Source organism: Macrobrachium nipponense, chromosome 43, assembly GCF_015104395.2.
Source record: "Macrobrachium nipponense isolate FS-2020 chromosome 43, ASM1510439v2, whole genome shotgun sequence".
NCBI classification, from domain to species: domain Eukaryota; kingdom Metazoa; phylum Arthropoda; class Malacostraca; order Decapoda; family Palaemonidae; genus Macrobrachium; species Macrobrachium nipponense.
Genome location: NC_061104.1, coordinates 25,219,444 through 25,237,134, shown reverse-complemented (window position 1 = coordinate 25,237,134; position 17,691 = coordinate 25,219,444). Strand labels below are relative to the sequence as shown.

General features: G+C 40.0%; 1 protein-coding gene across 8 annotated transcripts in view; it reads left to right on the top strand.

The window, feature by feature from the left end:
- The window catches only part of LOC135213590 (kinesin-like protein KIF13A), a 590,763-nt gene that overhangs the window by 477,744 nt on the left and 95,328 nt on the right, over positions 1-17,691 (top strand). For 7 of the 8 annotated variants that reach the window (XM_064247596.1, XM_064247595.1, XM_064247594.1 and 4 more), the window contains 4 exons: positions 5,288-5,378; positions 5,492-5,638; positions 5,808-5,982; positions 8,646-8,910. In XM_064247596.1, coding sequence (XP_064103666.1) covers positions 5,288-5,378; positions 5,492-5,638; positions 5,808-5,982; positions 8,646-8,910 — 678 coding nt within the window. The remainder of the gene's footprint in view (positions 1-5,287; positions 5,379-5,491; positions 5,639-5,807; positions 5,983-8,645; positions 8,911-17,691) is intronic. The other variant, XM_064247592.1, reaches the window with a different exon arrangement.

Here is a 17,691-nt window from a genome sequence, read left to right as displayed (position 1 = left end):
ATTGAATGGTCCAGATTGTTGTATTTCATTGTTTATTGGTCAATTTAGCTTTATTATGAAATTTACTGTGGTGTTTTTGTAGGGCTTGAAACGAATTAGGCAATTTACATGTAAAACGTAGTTCTGGATACAAAAAAATCAGGTTACGAAGCCGCTTCGGAACGAATTAATTTCGTAACCTGAGGCACTACTGTGTTTATTAAAATAGTAAAAGCAAAATAGATGAAAATGCAAGTAGTATTAAAATAAGAAAGACCAGTAGTCCAGTATATAACTGTTAAAACTAAATACTGAAATGCTCCTTGTCAGGAGAGATCAGCTAAGGCTGTATTGAAATCATGAAAGATGTCTGGCTATTTAATGAATGAACAAGCTGTGTAACCCACGATCATGATTGGTTGGAGGGAAGAGCTCAAGGTTAAAAAAATTTGTTGGTACAAACACTTATCCGATATGGAATAATGGGAAAGGGATTAATTGGTTTTACGGCCCCAAAATATCCCCATTAAAAGCATCTTTAGGCTCAATAATTGAGCTTTTGGTGACAATACAAGTTATATTTATTGAGAAATACCATATTCTCTGTAGATGCAGTTTTTTCTCTTTTTTTTAATGTATAAAAAAAACTGACCCACGTCCAATACAGCCGTATAACAGACTTTGGACTGAGCGCCGTAGGCTATGCTAGGCCTAACCTACAGTTACCACATTGAGTAGGGATACAAATTTTTGTTAATAATAATTATATTGAAAAACAAGCTTAAGTATTACAGTAATTTGTGGTGCTGGAATAAAGTATGAAATCTTATGTAAATTTACACTCACCTTAAAAGGAAGCTGAATGAAATTTACCATAAATAAACAATGCTTGGGTGTTAACTCAACATACCCACAGGACTCTGCTATGATTTTTGTTTATAGCCACTCATTGGAAATGACTGACAGGCTAACTGCCAACATATCGTAAGCAGTTTTTCGTAAAGTGCCCCTACGTGATCAATATTATTGACACAATATTGACTCAATTTTATTGTGCAATATATATCTCCCCCTACATGGCTCCATATTATTGCTCAATATTGTAGGTCGAGCAAAGGATTACAGAGACATCATGATGGACACTGATGTTGCTTATTCGAATTCCAATAGCCTTCTGCACAAAAGAAAATAAAAGAGATGCAGATGGATGAAGGAGTGGTACAAGCAAAGAGCAAAGACTTGAGTACAGCAATGACAATTTGGTGAAGGAGATAAGGGTCAGTGAGCCAGAGGATTATGTGCCTTTCTCACCACCATAAATTTACAGTTTTACTCTCTAAGAGGCAGAACTAATTATTATTATTCTTTATTCAAGGGTCAAACTGACAGGCAGTAAAATTTGACAACAGTATTGTTAAGATAATTGTCATCTCCAACGCTGCCATCCCATAAAACCTTGATCCACAATCATAATAATACATATTATAATAATAGCTTAGGTATAGTAGCCTGATACCTAACAGCCAGTATTCAATGGTCTGTACAGTAATTTTATTGGATTTTGAAATTCACTGTATCTGATACTATTAATAGGGATACAGTCAGTCCCCTGGTTATGGCGGGGTTTACGTTCCCGGCAGGGTGCTGTAAGCCGAAAATCGCCTTAACCCAAATCGTCATAATTATAATAGTTATAAATAGCATGTACAGCACCATAAAGCAGGTAACAGCACCGTAAATACACTTAGGTGCTGAAAACTTGTGGTTAACAGCGCCATGAGGTAAGTGCCTTAGTTTGGAATGATGTAATCCAAACCTGATGTTACACAGGGACTGCTTGTACAATTAATGTCGCAGTTTGCAGGGCTGTATAAATCTTGCTGTTGCCAGTACAGATGTATATGCGAGCTTGCCCCATCTTGTTACTTCTTATTAGGCTAAATCTGCTTTGGTAGCCACATTCTGGACTTCAAAATCTGTTGCAGAAACTAAAGGTCATGCATACCAGGAGGTTTGAAAATGTTCTTTGGCAGAAAATTCTTGCTGTAATATGGGTGATCCATAGTTTGGCCCTTTATCTCATCTGCAGTTAGTAACCCAAGTAAGGTATTGGTCTTGCTCTTTGTTCTTCTCAGAAAATCGTAAACACAAAATTGACAAAAATCAGTCCTGAATCTCATATACTATTAACAGGAGGCTTCCTACACTGACCTGCAGACATTTTTAAGGCCTATTTGAACCTATGAGGCTACTCACACATCTTATAAGAGAAACTATGAAACTGTTTATTTAATTACAGTATAAATGTAATTACAATCTGCATCGATTCATATTCATACAGTTGTGATTCAGGGAAGTACACTGTATGTACTTTACAGAACCAGAGCAAAGCATCTGAACCATGACATAGAAGCTATTTGTAAAGCTTCAAGTGCAGTTATTACCTGGTGGTAGGCTACATATGTAAAACTAAAACTATGTCATATGTCACAGTCATACTGACCTGTAATTCAACATACTTATTTACAGTGTACAGTGTAAGTAAGGATAGCTTGTAAGAATAACTTGGACTTTTATAGCTAGCCAAGACTTGAGCTGTATTTCATAGTCTGTGAAGAGAGACAGATAGAAAAAAAATCAGCATTCCTGAAGGTTATGCCAAGTTAGGGTACTTTTGTTAAGCTAAGGTTAGGCTATGGTAGGGTACCCTTGGTTATTTGATGATCAACTCTGGTAGACTAGCTAGTTGGTAAGTTTACTTGTAGGCTAGCTAGTTGATAAAGTATAAGCTAAATAATGTAGTATAAATTTGAAGTAGTATAGGGTAAAAATGATAATGGTAAAATTGAAGATAGCCTACTACCTTAAGTGTTCTGGCAGATAAAATTCAGCTGAGTCCTCTGCATACAAGGAGGTTTGAGAACTTATTGATGACATGGTAAATAACTGTATAAACTTTCATTAACTTTTATAACTGCAGCAGACTTAGGGGCAGGCATTGTCAGATTACCATGGTTATATGGACTGATGGAACCCTACATGCTAATTTATTAGGCTACATGAATTTAACATCAAATAGGCTTTAATATAAAGCTTATTACAACAGTCATTATTGGCTCAAACACCAGGCGTGTAGTTGACTGCAAGTTGGCTGTGATCAAACAGACGTTTACTTGAGGTTGTTACAACACAGTTACAAAGATTTTCATGAATGAAAAAATGTCACTTGTGAAATATGATCACCCTGTTCTTTAGTGATCCTGTTTCTGTATGGAACACAGTTGATGGCCCAGCACTGGATGCCAGAAGTGGCTTTGTTGCTTCAGGTCTCTGCATTCGCTGCTGCTGCCATTTTTGAGAATCATTGCATAACAATGGTGCCTTATGTGGATGTGATTGTCACTTGTCTGTCCAGTCTCTCCCCTCTATATCTATGGGAAGCATACTGACAAGATATTGCACAATGTTACCCTCACACTACTAAATATATTTGTCTTGTGCAATAAAACATCAAACTTTTTTTTTTATGTCATCAATGTCAATTCATATTTTATTATTATGAATAGTAAAATATTGAAAACGAGCCACTAACTGCTGACGTATAGTTAGCAGTTTTTTGCAAGTTTGTGATAACAGACTGATCATTCAACCCTTGGTTTTATTCGTCTCCCCTATCATTGCTCATGGGTACAAGACTTTTTATTATTAAATAATAAAAGTGCTTATGCCTCCAGTTACTTGTGATCCCATGCACTTGGTACAGTTTCCATCATAATGAAAACTGTTTTTAAATGACATCCTGAATAGTGATAATTTATCCTTAATTTCATCACTTTTTTGGTTCCTATGCATGTCTTAATATTAAGTGTTGGGCAAGTAAAACAACAGACCACCAATTGTCACATAAAAGCTGGAAGCTTAACTGTATGATAGAACATGAACCTAAAGTCCTGGAACTCTTGGAATTTTCATACATTTAATAATCACTGCTGGAAATATGTAATGAATGTATGCTATTCAGGATGAATGACATCTATATAATGTATTCAACCTCCTTTATTGTCTTTTAATGTTAAGGAAGCCATCTCTCTCTCTCTCTCTCTCTCTCTCTCTCTCTCTCTCTCTCTCTCTCTCTCTCTCTCTCTCTCTCTCTCTCTCTCTCTCCCAAGTAGTTTTTGTGGCCTGCAAGAGGTTGTTGTGAGTAAAAGTTTTAAGTGCTGCAGTGGGAGTGTTCATTGGATGGATGAATCCAGGTAAAAACGTTGCATGAAAAAAATTCACAATTTATTGTGGCTGGTAATCAAGCCACAGGAAAAGAGTAACCTAACCTAACTTAACCCAACCTAACCTAACTCATAACCTAACCTAACCCAACTCATTACCTAACCTAACCCAGGCTGGCCTGAAACCTTACCTAACCCAACCTAAGGTAACCTAATCTAACTAAACTAACACAACCCAATCTAGCCTAACCTAACCCAGCCCACTCTAACCTAACCTAACCCACCATAACTTTCCCCAACTTAACCTAACCTATCCTATAACCTAACCCAACATAACTTAACCTAACCTAACGCAACCCAATGTAACCTAAACTCACCTAAATTATTGTGATTTTTTTTCCTAGCCAAAATATTGACTCTCTCTCTCTCTCTCTCTCTCTCTCTCTCTCTCCTCTCTCTCTCTCTCTCTCTCTCTCGTGATTTTATTACAGGCCACCTGATGAATATACTGCTGACAGTAGATCTTGGGCAGCAGATGAAAAACTTGCTGTCACCACTGAAACTGTGCCCTACATTTGCAGATTTAATATAGACCAAGGTTTTAATTTTATTATTTTTGTCATAATTAATTAGGACATTAAGGAAGGGAAGGTAGTTGAAGCTGCTTCCATTGTTAGTGAAGCATAGACCAGAATTTGCTTTGTAGGTGGCCTTCAGGTCATAAGAATGTGTCCCTGTCGGTGATCTTGACAAAAGTTTCAGTAACAGCAGTGATAGATGATGGAAATATCCATTTGACTGAAAATCTTTTGTTTGATTTTGATGCACCCCACAGTGTGTGTTGTGTGACAAAAATTCATAAGTAGCTATTTATTAGTCATTCAAATCATTTATCATGGTGGAGGTGCGTTGTTATTAATTCTGATCTGTTTTTTAGTACCAGTGATGCTGTATGCAAATTCAGCTTCTTGAAGGGAACTATGCGCATGCAGCATGAATCTTGTTTCAGAACTGGAATAATAGATATACCAATCCTGTTTGTAACATATTAATGAGGAAATGTAATGTGATTCCTGTTTTCACAGGTCACTGAGAAGTTACAGCTGCGACATGGTGACAGAATCTTGTGGGGATTCAACTACTTTTTTCGTGTGAATTGTCCCAAACCCACAAGTGGTAAGTTGTCTCACAGCTTTCATAGTATAGTGAAATGGCCAGAGAAATAAATGTTTCTCCAATTCTAAATTGTATCATTTCATGTTATATAAAATATTCATGTATTTCCTCAGGCGGAAACAACTCAGAACCTCAGACACCTGCCCAGCCAATAGATTACAACTTTGCACGTGAAGAACTCATGTTGAAAGAGCTGAGCAATGATCCTATTCAAGCAGCTATACAGAACCTGGAACGCCAACATGAAGAAGATAAACAGAGTTAGTTTATTCAGTTGTTGATTGATGTTTATGTATGATATGCAGTTTACTCAGTTGTTGATTGATGTTTATGTATGATATGCATGTCATAATGGTATTGTATTTACTTCATAATGATGAATTACTATTTATGAACTCTTATTTCACAATTGAATGTGTATGTTCACAGTGGCTTTGGAAAAACAGCGGCAAGAGTATGAAAAACAGTTCCAACAACTTCGAAATATTCTGTCACCAACGACTCCTTATGCACCGTATATGCCTTTCGATCCTTTAAGAGGCTCAAAGATGACCCCATCAACACCCACATCCCAACTGCGCATTGAAAAATGGGCACAAGAAAGGTTTGTAATTGTTTTCTTTTAGGCCAAAACTGCAAAACTAGATTTCATTTACATGCCAAATGCCCGAGAAGTTTACTGGTATATAAATCATTAGGTCAGAATATTCGTAATAATAATAACATAAATGGTTACAGAATTACATGAAAATCCTAAATATCTAGTTGTGTAATTGTTGCAGTTTTAATTTCTTAATGAGTTGTTGCTCTAAATATGTTTATTATTAAAAGTGAGGCTTGTAAATGATGTACGTGTACCCTATTGTTTATATTCTGAAGTACTAACAATACATTTATTTGGGGCAGTGTGGAACCATATTTTAGATTTGCATTACTAATGGTGCATTTGATATAAAATCAGAATATCTGTTTAGAATTGATTGTCAGGAAAGGTTTGAAAATAACTACCAATAATTCTGCACTAGACGTCCAGTTATCCAGTATGAAATTAAAGTCCCAGTGCATAATATATCTATTTGGATACCATGTCATACTGGTGAATTATGAAGGTATTGTTACTCTGCATGTATTGAGAACATCGTGTCATTCATTTAAGAAAAACCCTTTTGTATTTAGCTTACCTAATATTGATATTTCCAGTTATCTGTATAATTGCCAAATGTTTACTTCTGTTGTGGTTTGCAAAATGTTTTTCATGTAGGAGTTGATTCACACTATACTTTTTGTCCCCATAGCCATTTGTACATAATCATGAGGAATCCATTGGACAGTTCAGTTTTTTAGTCCATTTATTCTTCATCTTTCAAGCGTAGTGAATTCAGTCAATATTAAACAGTGCTTTTGGTGTAGCATTTGTGAATATAAAAAAGTTAAATGCATATAAATTACAAAAATATATGAAATGCAGTACCTAACAGTTTTTTCTGCCTCCCTTTGCCCTTTAGCTTTTAGTAATGTTTTCATATGATATGCCAATACAAGAAGGCGTTCGTATAATATCTCCTGGCATTTAAATGCATAGCATTGTATTGCTTTCTGAAATTCTTGTTGTAGAAATGATTGTCAGTTCAATAGTACCTTTACTATTACCATTCTTGGCAACAAATTTTTTTCTGCTCTTTTTTTTCTCCTAGCTGATCTTAAAGCGTCTTAGCATGGCAGGCATACTAGTTCATAATTAACTAATTTGAAGGTTTGAATGTGTATTTGCCAGGATTTGTGTTATTTGCACCATTTTCTAGAAAAATGATAAGAGTCTGGGCATTCTTAGTCTTAGTCTCAAACAGATTAAATTAGTTTTATAAGTCAGCGATAATGGAAAGGCAACAAATTCAATCTATAGAATTTTATAGATTAAATTGGTTGCCTTTCCATTATCTGTGAAGTGTTACATAGTAAACTAGTCACTGAGGAGGTGATTTTACTTCTTCATTATAGGTTAAAGTATTTTCCTTGGATCTTAAAGGGTTATGTTATAATATAGTTTTTTTTGTAGAGTTTAGATTCGTCTGAATTTTCCCTTACATGTCAAGGAATAGATTTTTGGCTTGTTTCATATGTACAAAAGTTTTGAGGATTCATTGGTGTCTGAATCATCTTTTGAAAATGTTTGCTGTGCACCCAAGCTTTTCGTTCCATTGTTAACTTGGTTATTTGACATTGTACTAATTTATTTGTTGATGCATATTTAGCATTAATAATTGTTGTATGTTGAATAACATGCATGGTTGAGATGCTTGTCAAAGTTTTCCTTCTACAGCATATGTAGCTCTTGTTCTATTTAAAATTACTTTCTTTGAAATTGGTATTGTTTCGAAAAATTTAATTATACATCATTACACCTTAGTATACTCACAGATTAAGCAATTGATATCTGAAAGTCGTACTATGTAATTTGTTTTTTACTTAATTTCAAGTTTTGTTTCTAATTATATATTTTTCAACCAAAGTATGATTCAGGTTAACTTCAACAAAAATCTTTAAAATATAGTATTATTGGTTTTATAGAGTAGTATATAAAAATCAATCCAATGGTGATTATGCGTATATGATGTCTGGATTTAGTTGTGGAATAACAATAATAATAATCCAAAGAAACCTCATAATCACATGAGTTAATAAAATAAAATGGAAAAGTAAATCCACAATAATATGTCTGATCTCGTTATTTAAAATACAAAGCAGAAAGCTTTCGAAGACCTGCATGGTCCTCCTTGTCAATCTGATATTCAGATTGACAAGGAGGACCATGCAGGTCTTCAAAAGCTTTCTGCTTTGTATTTTAAATAACAAGATCAGTCATATTATTGTGGATTTTCTTTTCCATAATAATAATAATGTTAATAACAATAATAATATTGATTAGAAGTTCTTTCTTCATGCAGTATTTTTTTCATATTTAGTATTTTGTATACTACTATATGTACTAGGTCACTGTTTATAAACACTTGTCTTGCAAATAAATCAAATGCATGCCATGTTTACAAAATAGTGTATTGTAAGCTTTAGAATACTTTAGAAAATTAGTTAGAATATGATTGGTTTGACATTAACTGTTTAAATTTTTGAAGAGTTTACTTTAAATGGTTCCGTTTCTATGCATGTTCAAAATGCTGTTATTGTCTGCTTAATGCCACTATTGTTCCATTCCAGCCTGATGTCTTAAGAATTTTGTATTGTGTATTTATTCTCATATTGTATATTCAGGGAGGACATGCTCGAGCACAGATCTATTTTGTATCCTGGCAGAGAGGATATGTTCAGGCGCAGTCTGGCGCAGCTACGACAGGATATCATGAAGGCTAATACGCTGGTGAGGGAAGCCAATTTCTTCGCAGAGGAAATGGGGAAACAGACTGTGTTTGGAGTAACACTTCAAATACCTCCCCAGAATCTGTCTCCAAACCGCAAGAAATCTGCCTTTGTCAGTGAACCTGCCATTCTAGTCAAAAGAAAAAACAAACCAAATCAGGTAAGTGCTGATTTTTTTTCAATTTTAGGCTTGTTAGTTTATTGTAGCCCCGGTTATAGTGCCATAAAATCAGCGATTTATAGTACTATGACGGGCCAAGTTCCGGTTATCGGCATCATGAGGCATCTTATGGTGCCATAAGGGTGCTTATGGTGCTGATAACCGGTTATCAATGCCATAAGTGCCATTAGAGCACCGTTAATTGCCAAGTTTCAGTTAATGGCGGTTTTCGCATATCGGCTCACCCCTGGAAACTGAGCCTCCACCAATAACTGGGGACTTCCTGTAACAGTTTCAAAGTGCATTTTTATTGCAACCAATGGATTTTAGCTGTAGTGAATACTGTATTTGACTTGGAGGCCTTGAGGCAATTTGATTTTTCAAAGGTCTTCTAACTCAAATATTGAACTTCTTATCTGTGGCTCACTTGTATCTTTCACTGCAGAGTATTTTTTTTTTATAATATGTTTATAATATGAAATAGGAATAGACTATATCAAAATTAGTACGAAATTATACTTCTGTCGAGACTCCAAATCTCAAGTCCACTGCAAACCCCAAGATTCCCAAAGTCACGTTCCTTACATTTACAACAAAATCTTGAGGAATGATTAAATTTGATGTAGGGATTTTGACGTAGGAAAAATCTATTTCTGGGCGAGGAAGCCGTGTCGCCCAGTGAAATCCCCCCCTTTTTTCCTTTTTTTCCCCCCCTTGCTGTGCACCAAGCTTCTATGCTATCGATAAGTATGACGCCGCAGTCCCCTTCAACAGGGTAGCTGGGTGTGACCTATAGGTCGGCTCCCCGTTTTCAGGGTCTTTTGATGAGGAAAAGGCTAATTGGAGGGGTTGCTGTGGTAGTGTTTAACACTCGCCCCAGTTCTATACCGACACCTTTTATTTAGGTGAGCGAGTCAGAGACTTCTGACATGTCCAATTTAGCAGTTCTCTGGTATCATAGCAATATTTTACTAGAAATAGTGCTAAAGAGGACACATTTCACTGGGCGACACGGCTTCCTCGCCCAGAATAGATTTTTCCTACGTCAAAATCCCTTTTATAACACTCAGAAAGCAATGTAATGCATTTAAGCTCCACACACATGCATGCCTATATATTGTGTATTTAACAAAGTGCACTTAATCCATATACCACAATAGTCTACATGAAATTTGATACCAGTCACCATTAACTATTGCAAACATTCTCACTCATAAAAAAATAAATACAGTAGACCAGCCTTAGTCTAAGCCAGGGCTTCATCAAAGAATATCACAAAGTGGCAGTATCAATAAAATAACTGAGTTGGAGCACAGGCTAACAAATAGCATGTGGAATGGTCAAATCATGGTACAGTGGACCCCCCGTGTTTGCGTTCTCCGGATTCGCGGACTCACACATTCGCGGATTTCTCTCGGGAACGTTTCCCCGCATTATTTGCAGAAAATTTGCATATTCGCTGTATTTTTCTATTAGAAATATCCACAAATTCCTGGTTTTTTTTTATCAATTTCATCATAAAATGATATTGTTATGATACAATAAAGTTTTATACATACTTACCTGGCAGATATATACATAGCTATTGACTCCGTCGCGCCGACAGAATTTCGAATTTCGCGCACACGCTACAGGTAGGTCAGGTGATCCACCGCGCCGCCGCTGGGTGGCGGGAATAGGAACCCATTCCCGTTTTCCATCAGATTTTTTCTACACCATCTGTCTCCTGAGGGGAGGCTGGGTGGGTAGTTTAATTGTATATATCTGCCAGGTAAGTATGTATAAAACTTTATTGTATCATAACAATATCATTTTTATACATTCAACTTACCTGTCAGATATATACATAGCTGATTCACACCATTGGAGGAGGGTAAAGACAGCTAATAACTGATTTAACAGGAAACACAACAATCGTTGTAGGTATTAATAACATAAAACCTTGGTTCCTACCTGTTTAGACTGAAGACTTCATGGTTAATGCCCAGGAGTCTGCTTAGTCTCAAGAGCCTCAGCGAGATATTGATCTATTGCTAAGAGTTCTTGTAGGTCTGCCAAAGGGGTCTTATCCACTTACTTGGCCGATCCTATAAGGGCTATGTCAAAGGGTTTCAATCCACTTATGACAAGAACCTTTTTTCTAAGGAGCACAATCCCGATCCTGATCACCTTAACCTAACCAAATGTTTTATCTAAGATTGCAAGAAGTCATCCCCGGACTCCTTGCAAACAACCAAAAAACTCAATCACAATATTTTACACCTAATTCTTTATGAAAAATAAATAAAAATAAAAATAAACAAATATAATTTCAATTTGTACTACCTCGCTTGTAAGACCTATGCACATTCTCATACTGTCAAAAGCACCAAAAGCCGCCTGTGCTAGCCCAAGCACTCTTGTCAGCAGAAAATCCTGATACTGTCTTAAAAGGAGAGGTCCCTGTACGAATTTAGGACAATGTTCTTTAATCCTACTCCGTTTAAAAGGCACATTTCTAGTTCCTCACTAGCAAGGGCTATGGCCGCCTGTGCGACACCAAGCACTTTTACCAATAGTAACACAAAAACTGCCTCAAATAGTAGAGATCTCCGTAATCAAAGACACCGTTTTTATCCAAGCCTATCCTGTAAGATAAACTCAAAGTTCCTTACCTAAACAAGGCCATGGCCGCCTGTGCAACAACTAGCCGTCAGGTAAGAAAGTTAGAGCCCATCCCACCAGTATGGTATGGAAGTATTAGACTTTTCATAAAGTTTTAAGGATCGGTATGTGTCCTCAGTCCCAGCACTGATCCGCAGACACAAAAGGACCTAGAGAGAAGCACTTGTCGTAGGTAATTTTAACATCTCTAAGATAGTGGGATGCAAATACCGAGTTGCATCTCCAATAGGTCGCATTAATAATGTCCTTCATGGACATATTCTTTTGGAATGATAATGATGTTGCCACTGCTCTTACCTCATGAGCTTTAACTCGTAATAATTTAAAGGAATCCTCTGCACAATCGCTATGAGCTTCCATAATCACACTTCTTAATAAAATACGCTAGCACATTCTTGGACATTGGTCTTTTCGTGTCCCGAACTGTGCACCATAGACTTTGTTTACATGCCTTCAATTCTTCTTTCTTTTTAAGATAGAACCTAAGAGCTCTAACCGGGCATAAAGTTCTTTCGATTTCGTCTCCCATTTAAGTTTGAAAGACTTTTCACCTCAAAACTCCTTGGCCATGGTTTCGAAGGGTTCTCATTTTTTGCCAAAAACAGAGTTTGAAAAGAACAGATGGCTGCGTCTTTCTTAAAACCCACCCGAGAATCTAGGGCATGGATTTCACTTATTCTCTTAGCCGTCGCTAAGGCTATGAGAAAAACACACTTTCTCGTCCAATCCCTGAACGAGGCACGGTCGGGAGGTTCAATTTTTCCGATGTAAGGAATTTGAGCACAACATCCAGATTCCAACTTGGCGGAGTAGAGGATATAGATTTTGACGTCTCGAACGATCTTATGAGATCGTGCAAATCTCTATCCTCTGCCAAGTTTAAGCCTCTATTTCTAAATACCGCTGAGAGCATACTTCGGTATCCCTTTATTGTAGCTACGGACAGATTGGATTCCTCTCTCAGGAATAACAGAATCTGCTATATTGGTCACAGAGGTATCGGAGGAGGACAGCTTATTCTTCCTACACCATCTTCTAAACACATCCCACTTCGATTGATAGACCCGGATAGTTGACGATCTCCGGGCTCTAGCAATTGCTTTCGAAGCCTTGCTTGAAAAGCCTCTCGCTCTGACCAATCTTTCGATAGTCGAAAGGCAGTCAGAGCGAGAGCGGGGAGGTTTTGATGGAACCTCTTGAAGTGGGGTTGTCTGAGAAGATCTATCCTGTTTGGAAGAGATCTTGGGTAGTCTACTGTCCATTCCTGTACCTCTGTGAACCAATCTTGGGATGGCCAAAACGGGGCGATGAGAGTTAATCTCGTCCCTGTTGATGCTATGAACTTCTTCATCACTACTCCTAGCAACTTGAATGGAGGGAAAGCGTAAGCGTCGAGTCCCGACCACTCCAGTAGCATGGCATCCACCGCTATCGCTCTCGGGTCTTCTACTAAGGAGCAGAAGTTCTCTATCCTCTTTGACAGGAACGTCGCAAACAAATCTATCTGTGGCCTTCCCACAGGTTCCACAGACTTTGGCAGACTTGCTCGTGCAGAGTCCACTCCGTGGGGAGAACTTGTTTCGTCCTGCTGAGCCTGTCTGCTCTGATATTTCTTTCCCCTTTCACAAATCTGGTCAGGAGGGTAATATTCCTCTCCTCCGTCCATGACAACAGATCCTTCGTTATCTCGAATAGGGAAAACGAGTGCGTCCCCCCCTGTTTTTTTTATATAAGCCAACGCCGTGGTGTTGTCTGCGTTGACTTGAATCACTCGATTTCTTACTTCTGACTCGAAGAATTTTAATGCCAGAAACACTGCATATAGTTCTTTGGCATTTATATGCCAATCTCTTTGTTCTTTCTTCCATTTGCCAGAGACTTCTCTGCCCCTAGAGTCGCTCCCCATCCCGTTTCTGAAGCGTCTGAGAACAAGATTTGGTTTGGGTTCCGAACCTCTAGGGACACTCCCTTGTTCTCTTTGAGTGGAGCAGCCACCACTTTAGGTGTTTCTTCACCTCTAATGTTACTGGAAAAGTGTCCGACAGATGGCCCTTCTTCCAAGTCCAAGATCTCTTTAGAAAGAATTGTAGAGGCCTTAGATGAAGTCTTCCTAGGGATACAAATTGTTCCAGGGAAGAAAGAGTCCCTAGAAGGCTCAGCCACTCCCTGGCTGAACTCCTGTCTTTCTTTAGGAAGGATGTAACTTTCTGAATCCCCCGAAGAATCCCCCCCCTCCTTTCTTGGGACGGAAAAACCCGAAAATCCCGAGAATTCATCTGAATCCCCAAATAGACTATGTCCTGACTGGGGGTCATCTGCGATTTCTCGAGATTCACGAGAAGTCCTAATTCCTTTGTCAATTCTAATGTTTTCTTCAGATCCTCCAAACATTGTTCCTGGGATTTTGGTCTTATCAGCCAATCGTCTAGGTACAGAGAGACGCTTATGCCTTCCAGGTGTAGCCATATGGCTACGTTCCGCATCAGGTACGTAAATACCTGTGGAGCCGTGGAGAGGCCGAAGCACAAGGCCCTGAACTGGTAGACTTTCCCTTGAATCACAAACCTGAGATACTTCTTTGATGACGGGTGAATAGGAACGTGGAAATATGCATCCTGCAGGTCTAGAGAGACCATCCAGTCTCCTCTTCGCGCGGGCTGAAAGTACCGAGGCAGAAGTCTCCATCGAGAACTTTTTCTTTTCCACATATTTGTTCAGAATGCTCACGTCCAAGACTGGCCTCCATCCCCCGGATGCCTTTGGAACTAAAAACAGGCGGTTGTAAAACCCCGGAGAGGAAGGATCCTGAACCTCTTCTATTGCCTCTTTGTCCTTCATTCCTATCACCATCTGAAGAAGTGTCTCCCTCAGAACAGGGTCCTTGTACTTCGCCGACAGTTCCTTTGGGGAATTCGACAAAGGTGGTCTGTCCTGAAAAGGTATAATGTAACCTTTCCCCAAGACTGCTAGCGTCCAAGGATCGGCTTTCCTTATCTTCCATGCCCCTACGAAGTTTAGGAGCCTGGCCCCTACAGATGTTTGGAGGACCTCGCTGCTACTTTGATTTCTTGAAAGATCTAAAGGGGAGGACCTTGCCTCGCTTTTCTCTGCTGTCCTTCCTTTTCGTTGGAGGACGAGAGGTGGAACCTCTCCGAAAGGGCACTACCGGAGTACGAGTAGTCTCTTCGCTACTGGTACTGTTGGTCTTGATTTCTTGGAGGATTGTACTAATAAGTCTTGGGTTGCCTTTTCAGCAAGAGACTTTGAAATCTCCTTCACCAAGTGCGAAGGGAAAAGGTGATCCGAGAGAGGAGCGTATAACAGGGCTGACCTTTGTGAAGGAGAAACTGCTTTGGTTAGAAATGAACCAAATAATGATCTCTTCTTCACTACTCCTGCTCCAAATAGAGATGACAATTCTCCCGATCCATCCTGAACCGCCTTATCCATACAGGATAAAATGCAATGTAAAACTTCAGGTTCTAAAACATCTGGTTCATTTGCCTTCTTGGCCAGCACTCCAAGGGACCAATCCAAGAAGTTAAAAACTTCTAGTACATGGAAAAGTCCCTTGAGATGTTGATCCAATTCTGACATGCTCCAATATGCTTTAGCTGTATTCAAAGCATGTCTTCTCGATGCTTCAACCAAGCTTGAAAAATCCGCCTCCGCGGAAGATGGAAGCATAAGCCCCATCGCTTCCTCTGTCCTGTACCATATTCCCCTCCTACCTCCGAGCTTACATGGAGGAGTGCAAAAAAACTGTCTTCTGAGCTTCCTTCTTCACCTTCATCCAATTATTTAAAGATTGAATAGCCTTCTTCATTGATATGGCTGGTTTCATTTTTAAATACGAAGACGATTTAGGAACCTTCGTACTGGAGAACAGAGATCTCGGGGAAGGAGGAGCTGCAGGGCTTAGAGAGTCTCCAAATCAAATTGTAGGAGAAGAGAGGCTAACACTTTGTAGTTAGATACCCCCTCATTGTTCGGGGTTTCTTCCTCCGACACCTCATCCAACTCCATCCTAGAAGGAGAGCGAGCTCTTTTATTAGATTCTTTGTCCGTAGACATATTCCCTATGGAGAAATACTCCTAGAAGGAGAGAGACTGACAGATCTAGAAGTTCTCCCTTTCTTATCCACCAAAACATCCTGAGACATGGAGGTTGAAACCGTAACCTTTGATGTACCAGGTTGCTTCCTTGCATTAGGGTTTCTACTTGTAGGAGACTCGCTATCCGAAGACATTACATGAAAGATCTTCTATTACCCCTTATAACTTCTCGCTCTTGCCGCCTCTTTCATTGATCAGCTGGCGCCTTGCGCCTGACTGGCGCTTCGCGCTTGGTTGAATCTTCTCGCGCGGCGGCTGGCGCCTCACGCTCGGCTAGCGCTTCGCGCCTCGCTGGCTCCTCTTGCGCGGCCGGCGGCCCCTCGCGCTCGACTCGCGCTTCACGCCTGGTTGGCGCTTCGCGGCCGTCTATCCGTCGCGTCTGGCTGGCGCTTCGCGCCTGTATGCCTCTTCGCGGCCCTGGCCCGCCTGGCGCCTGGCTAGCGCTTCTCGCCTGGTTAGGCGCTTCTCGGCAGTCTGGCGCATCGCGCCTGGCTGGCGCTTCTCGTCTGGCTGGCGCTACGCTCCTGGATGGCGCTCGACGCCTGATTGTCTCTTCCTGCTTGTAGGAATTCTCACGTGCGGCTGGCTCCTCGCGCCTGGCCAGACTTCTCGCGCCTAGTCGTCTCCCCTGCGAATAATTCGGGATATGGGCCTGGTTGCCGCATCGCGGGGCCTGATTGGAGCCTCGCGCTTAACGTGTTAGTTCTTTGCGGCTGACTGGCGCTCCGCGCCTGGCTGGCGCTTCGCGTCTCAGGTCTGGCGCTTCACGCCTGGCTGGCGCCCTACGCGCCCCGAACGAATCGCGGGTCTGTGAAAAATAGACCCTTCATCCGAAGAAGAATCTTCTTTTCTGGGAGGTTGATAGTAAGGGTTTTTTGACTTCTTCACAGGAAGATTAACATCCTTTCTTCTTGGAGGATCTCTCGAAAGAACCCCGACTAGAGAAGCAATAGACTCTTGCATATCTTTTAATATCTTCGTCGTTTCTTCTCTCTGGTCTAAACGAGAGGAAGGAGAGCCTTCCTTCTCCATTCCCCACAACTTAACGGGAGAAGCTAAAACCTTTGCTTTCTTATTCTCTGTCGGGGAGTCCTCCGAAAAACGTTCCGGACTCGAGTTTATGCCCGATTCTTCCCAGATCCTCTTCAAGGGACGAGAACGATCCGCTGATCTCCATCCTCTTTTAGGTGAGGAATTCTCCGATGACGAAAAACATTCACGTAGAACGCTTTTTCTAATGCGTTCTCTGGCAGTCTGTGACGTTACAGATTCTGCCGAAGAGACGTCTGACTGGTGGGGATCCATCCATAACCTCCGTAAGGCTTTCGACATTCCTTCTCCTCTGGGCTTGGGAGCTTGAAAGAGGTCTAGGCCTGGGAGCGTTGTGAAGCCAATCAGACGCCTCCTCCACTTCACTGGGGAAATTCACATCACTTTCCACAGCACTACTTTGCTTACCTTCTATGGCAGCCATTTTACGCTCCATTTTCATAAGCGCAGCTTTAAGGCTTGCTATCTCCGAAGCAGAGTCCGTAGGATCTGCATTTGGAGAAGGACCTGAAATATTACAAGGAGCGTTCATAATGTTAGAGGAGGGTACAATATTACTCACCAAACCACTTGAAGATTGAGAGCTAGGCTTGGTTTTGGAAGATGACTTCCTTAACCGGTCTTTCTCTAATTTCCTTAAATAAGAAGTTAGAGACTTCCACCCTTCAGCACTCAAACTCTCACATTCATGACAAGTGTTATCCATCGAGCATTCATACTTCCTGCATCTTTTACATACAGTGTGAGGATCAACCGAAGCTTTCGGCATTCTCACCTTGCACCCTTCATTCACACACATTCTCACCACACTTCCAGAATCAGACATCATGATGAAAATTCCAAGCCAAAATCCAAATAACGATCCACAAAAGCGTATGCCAGTACAACGATCCAAATACGTCACCAAAGGGTCCAAAACGATGATCAATTGTATCCAAAAACGAAATCCAG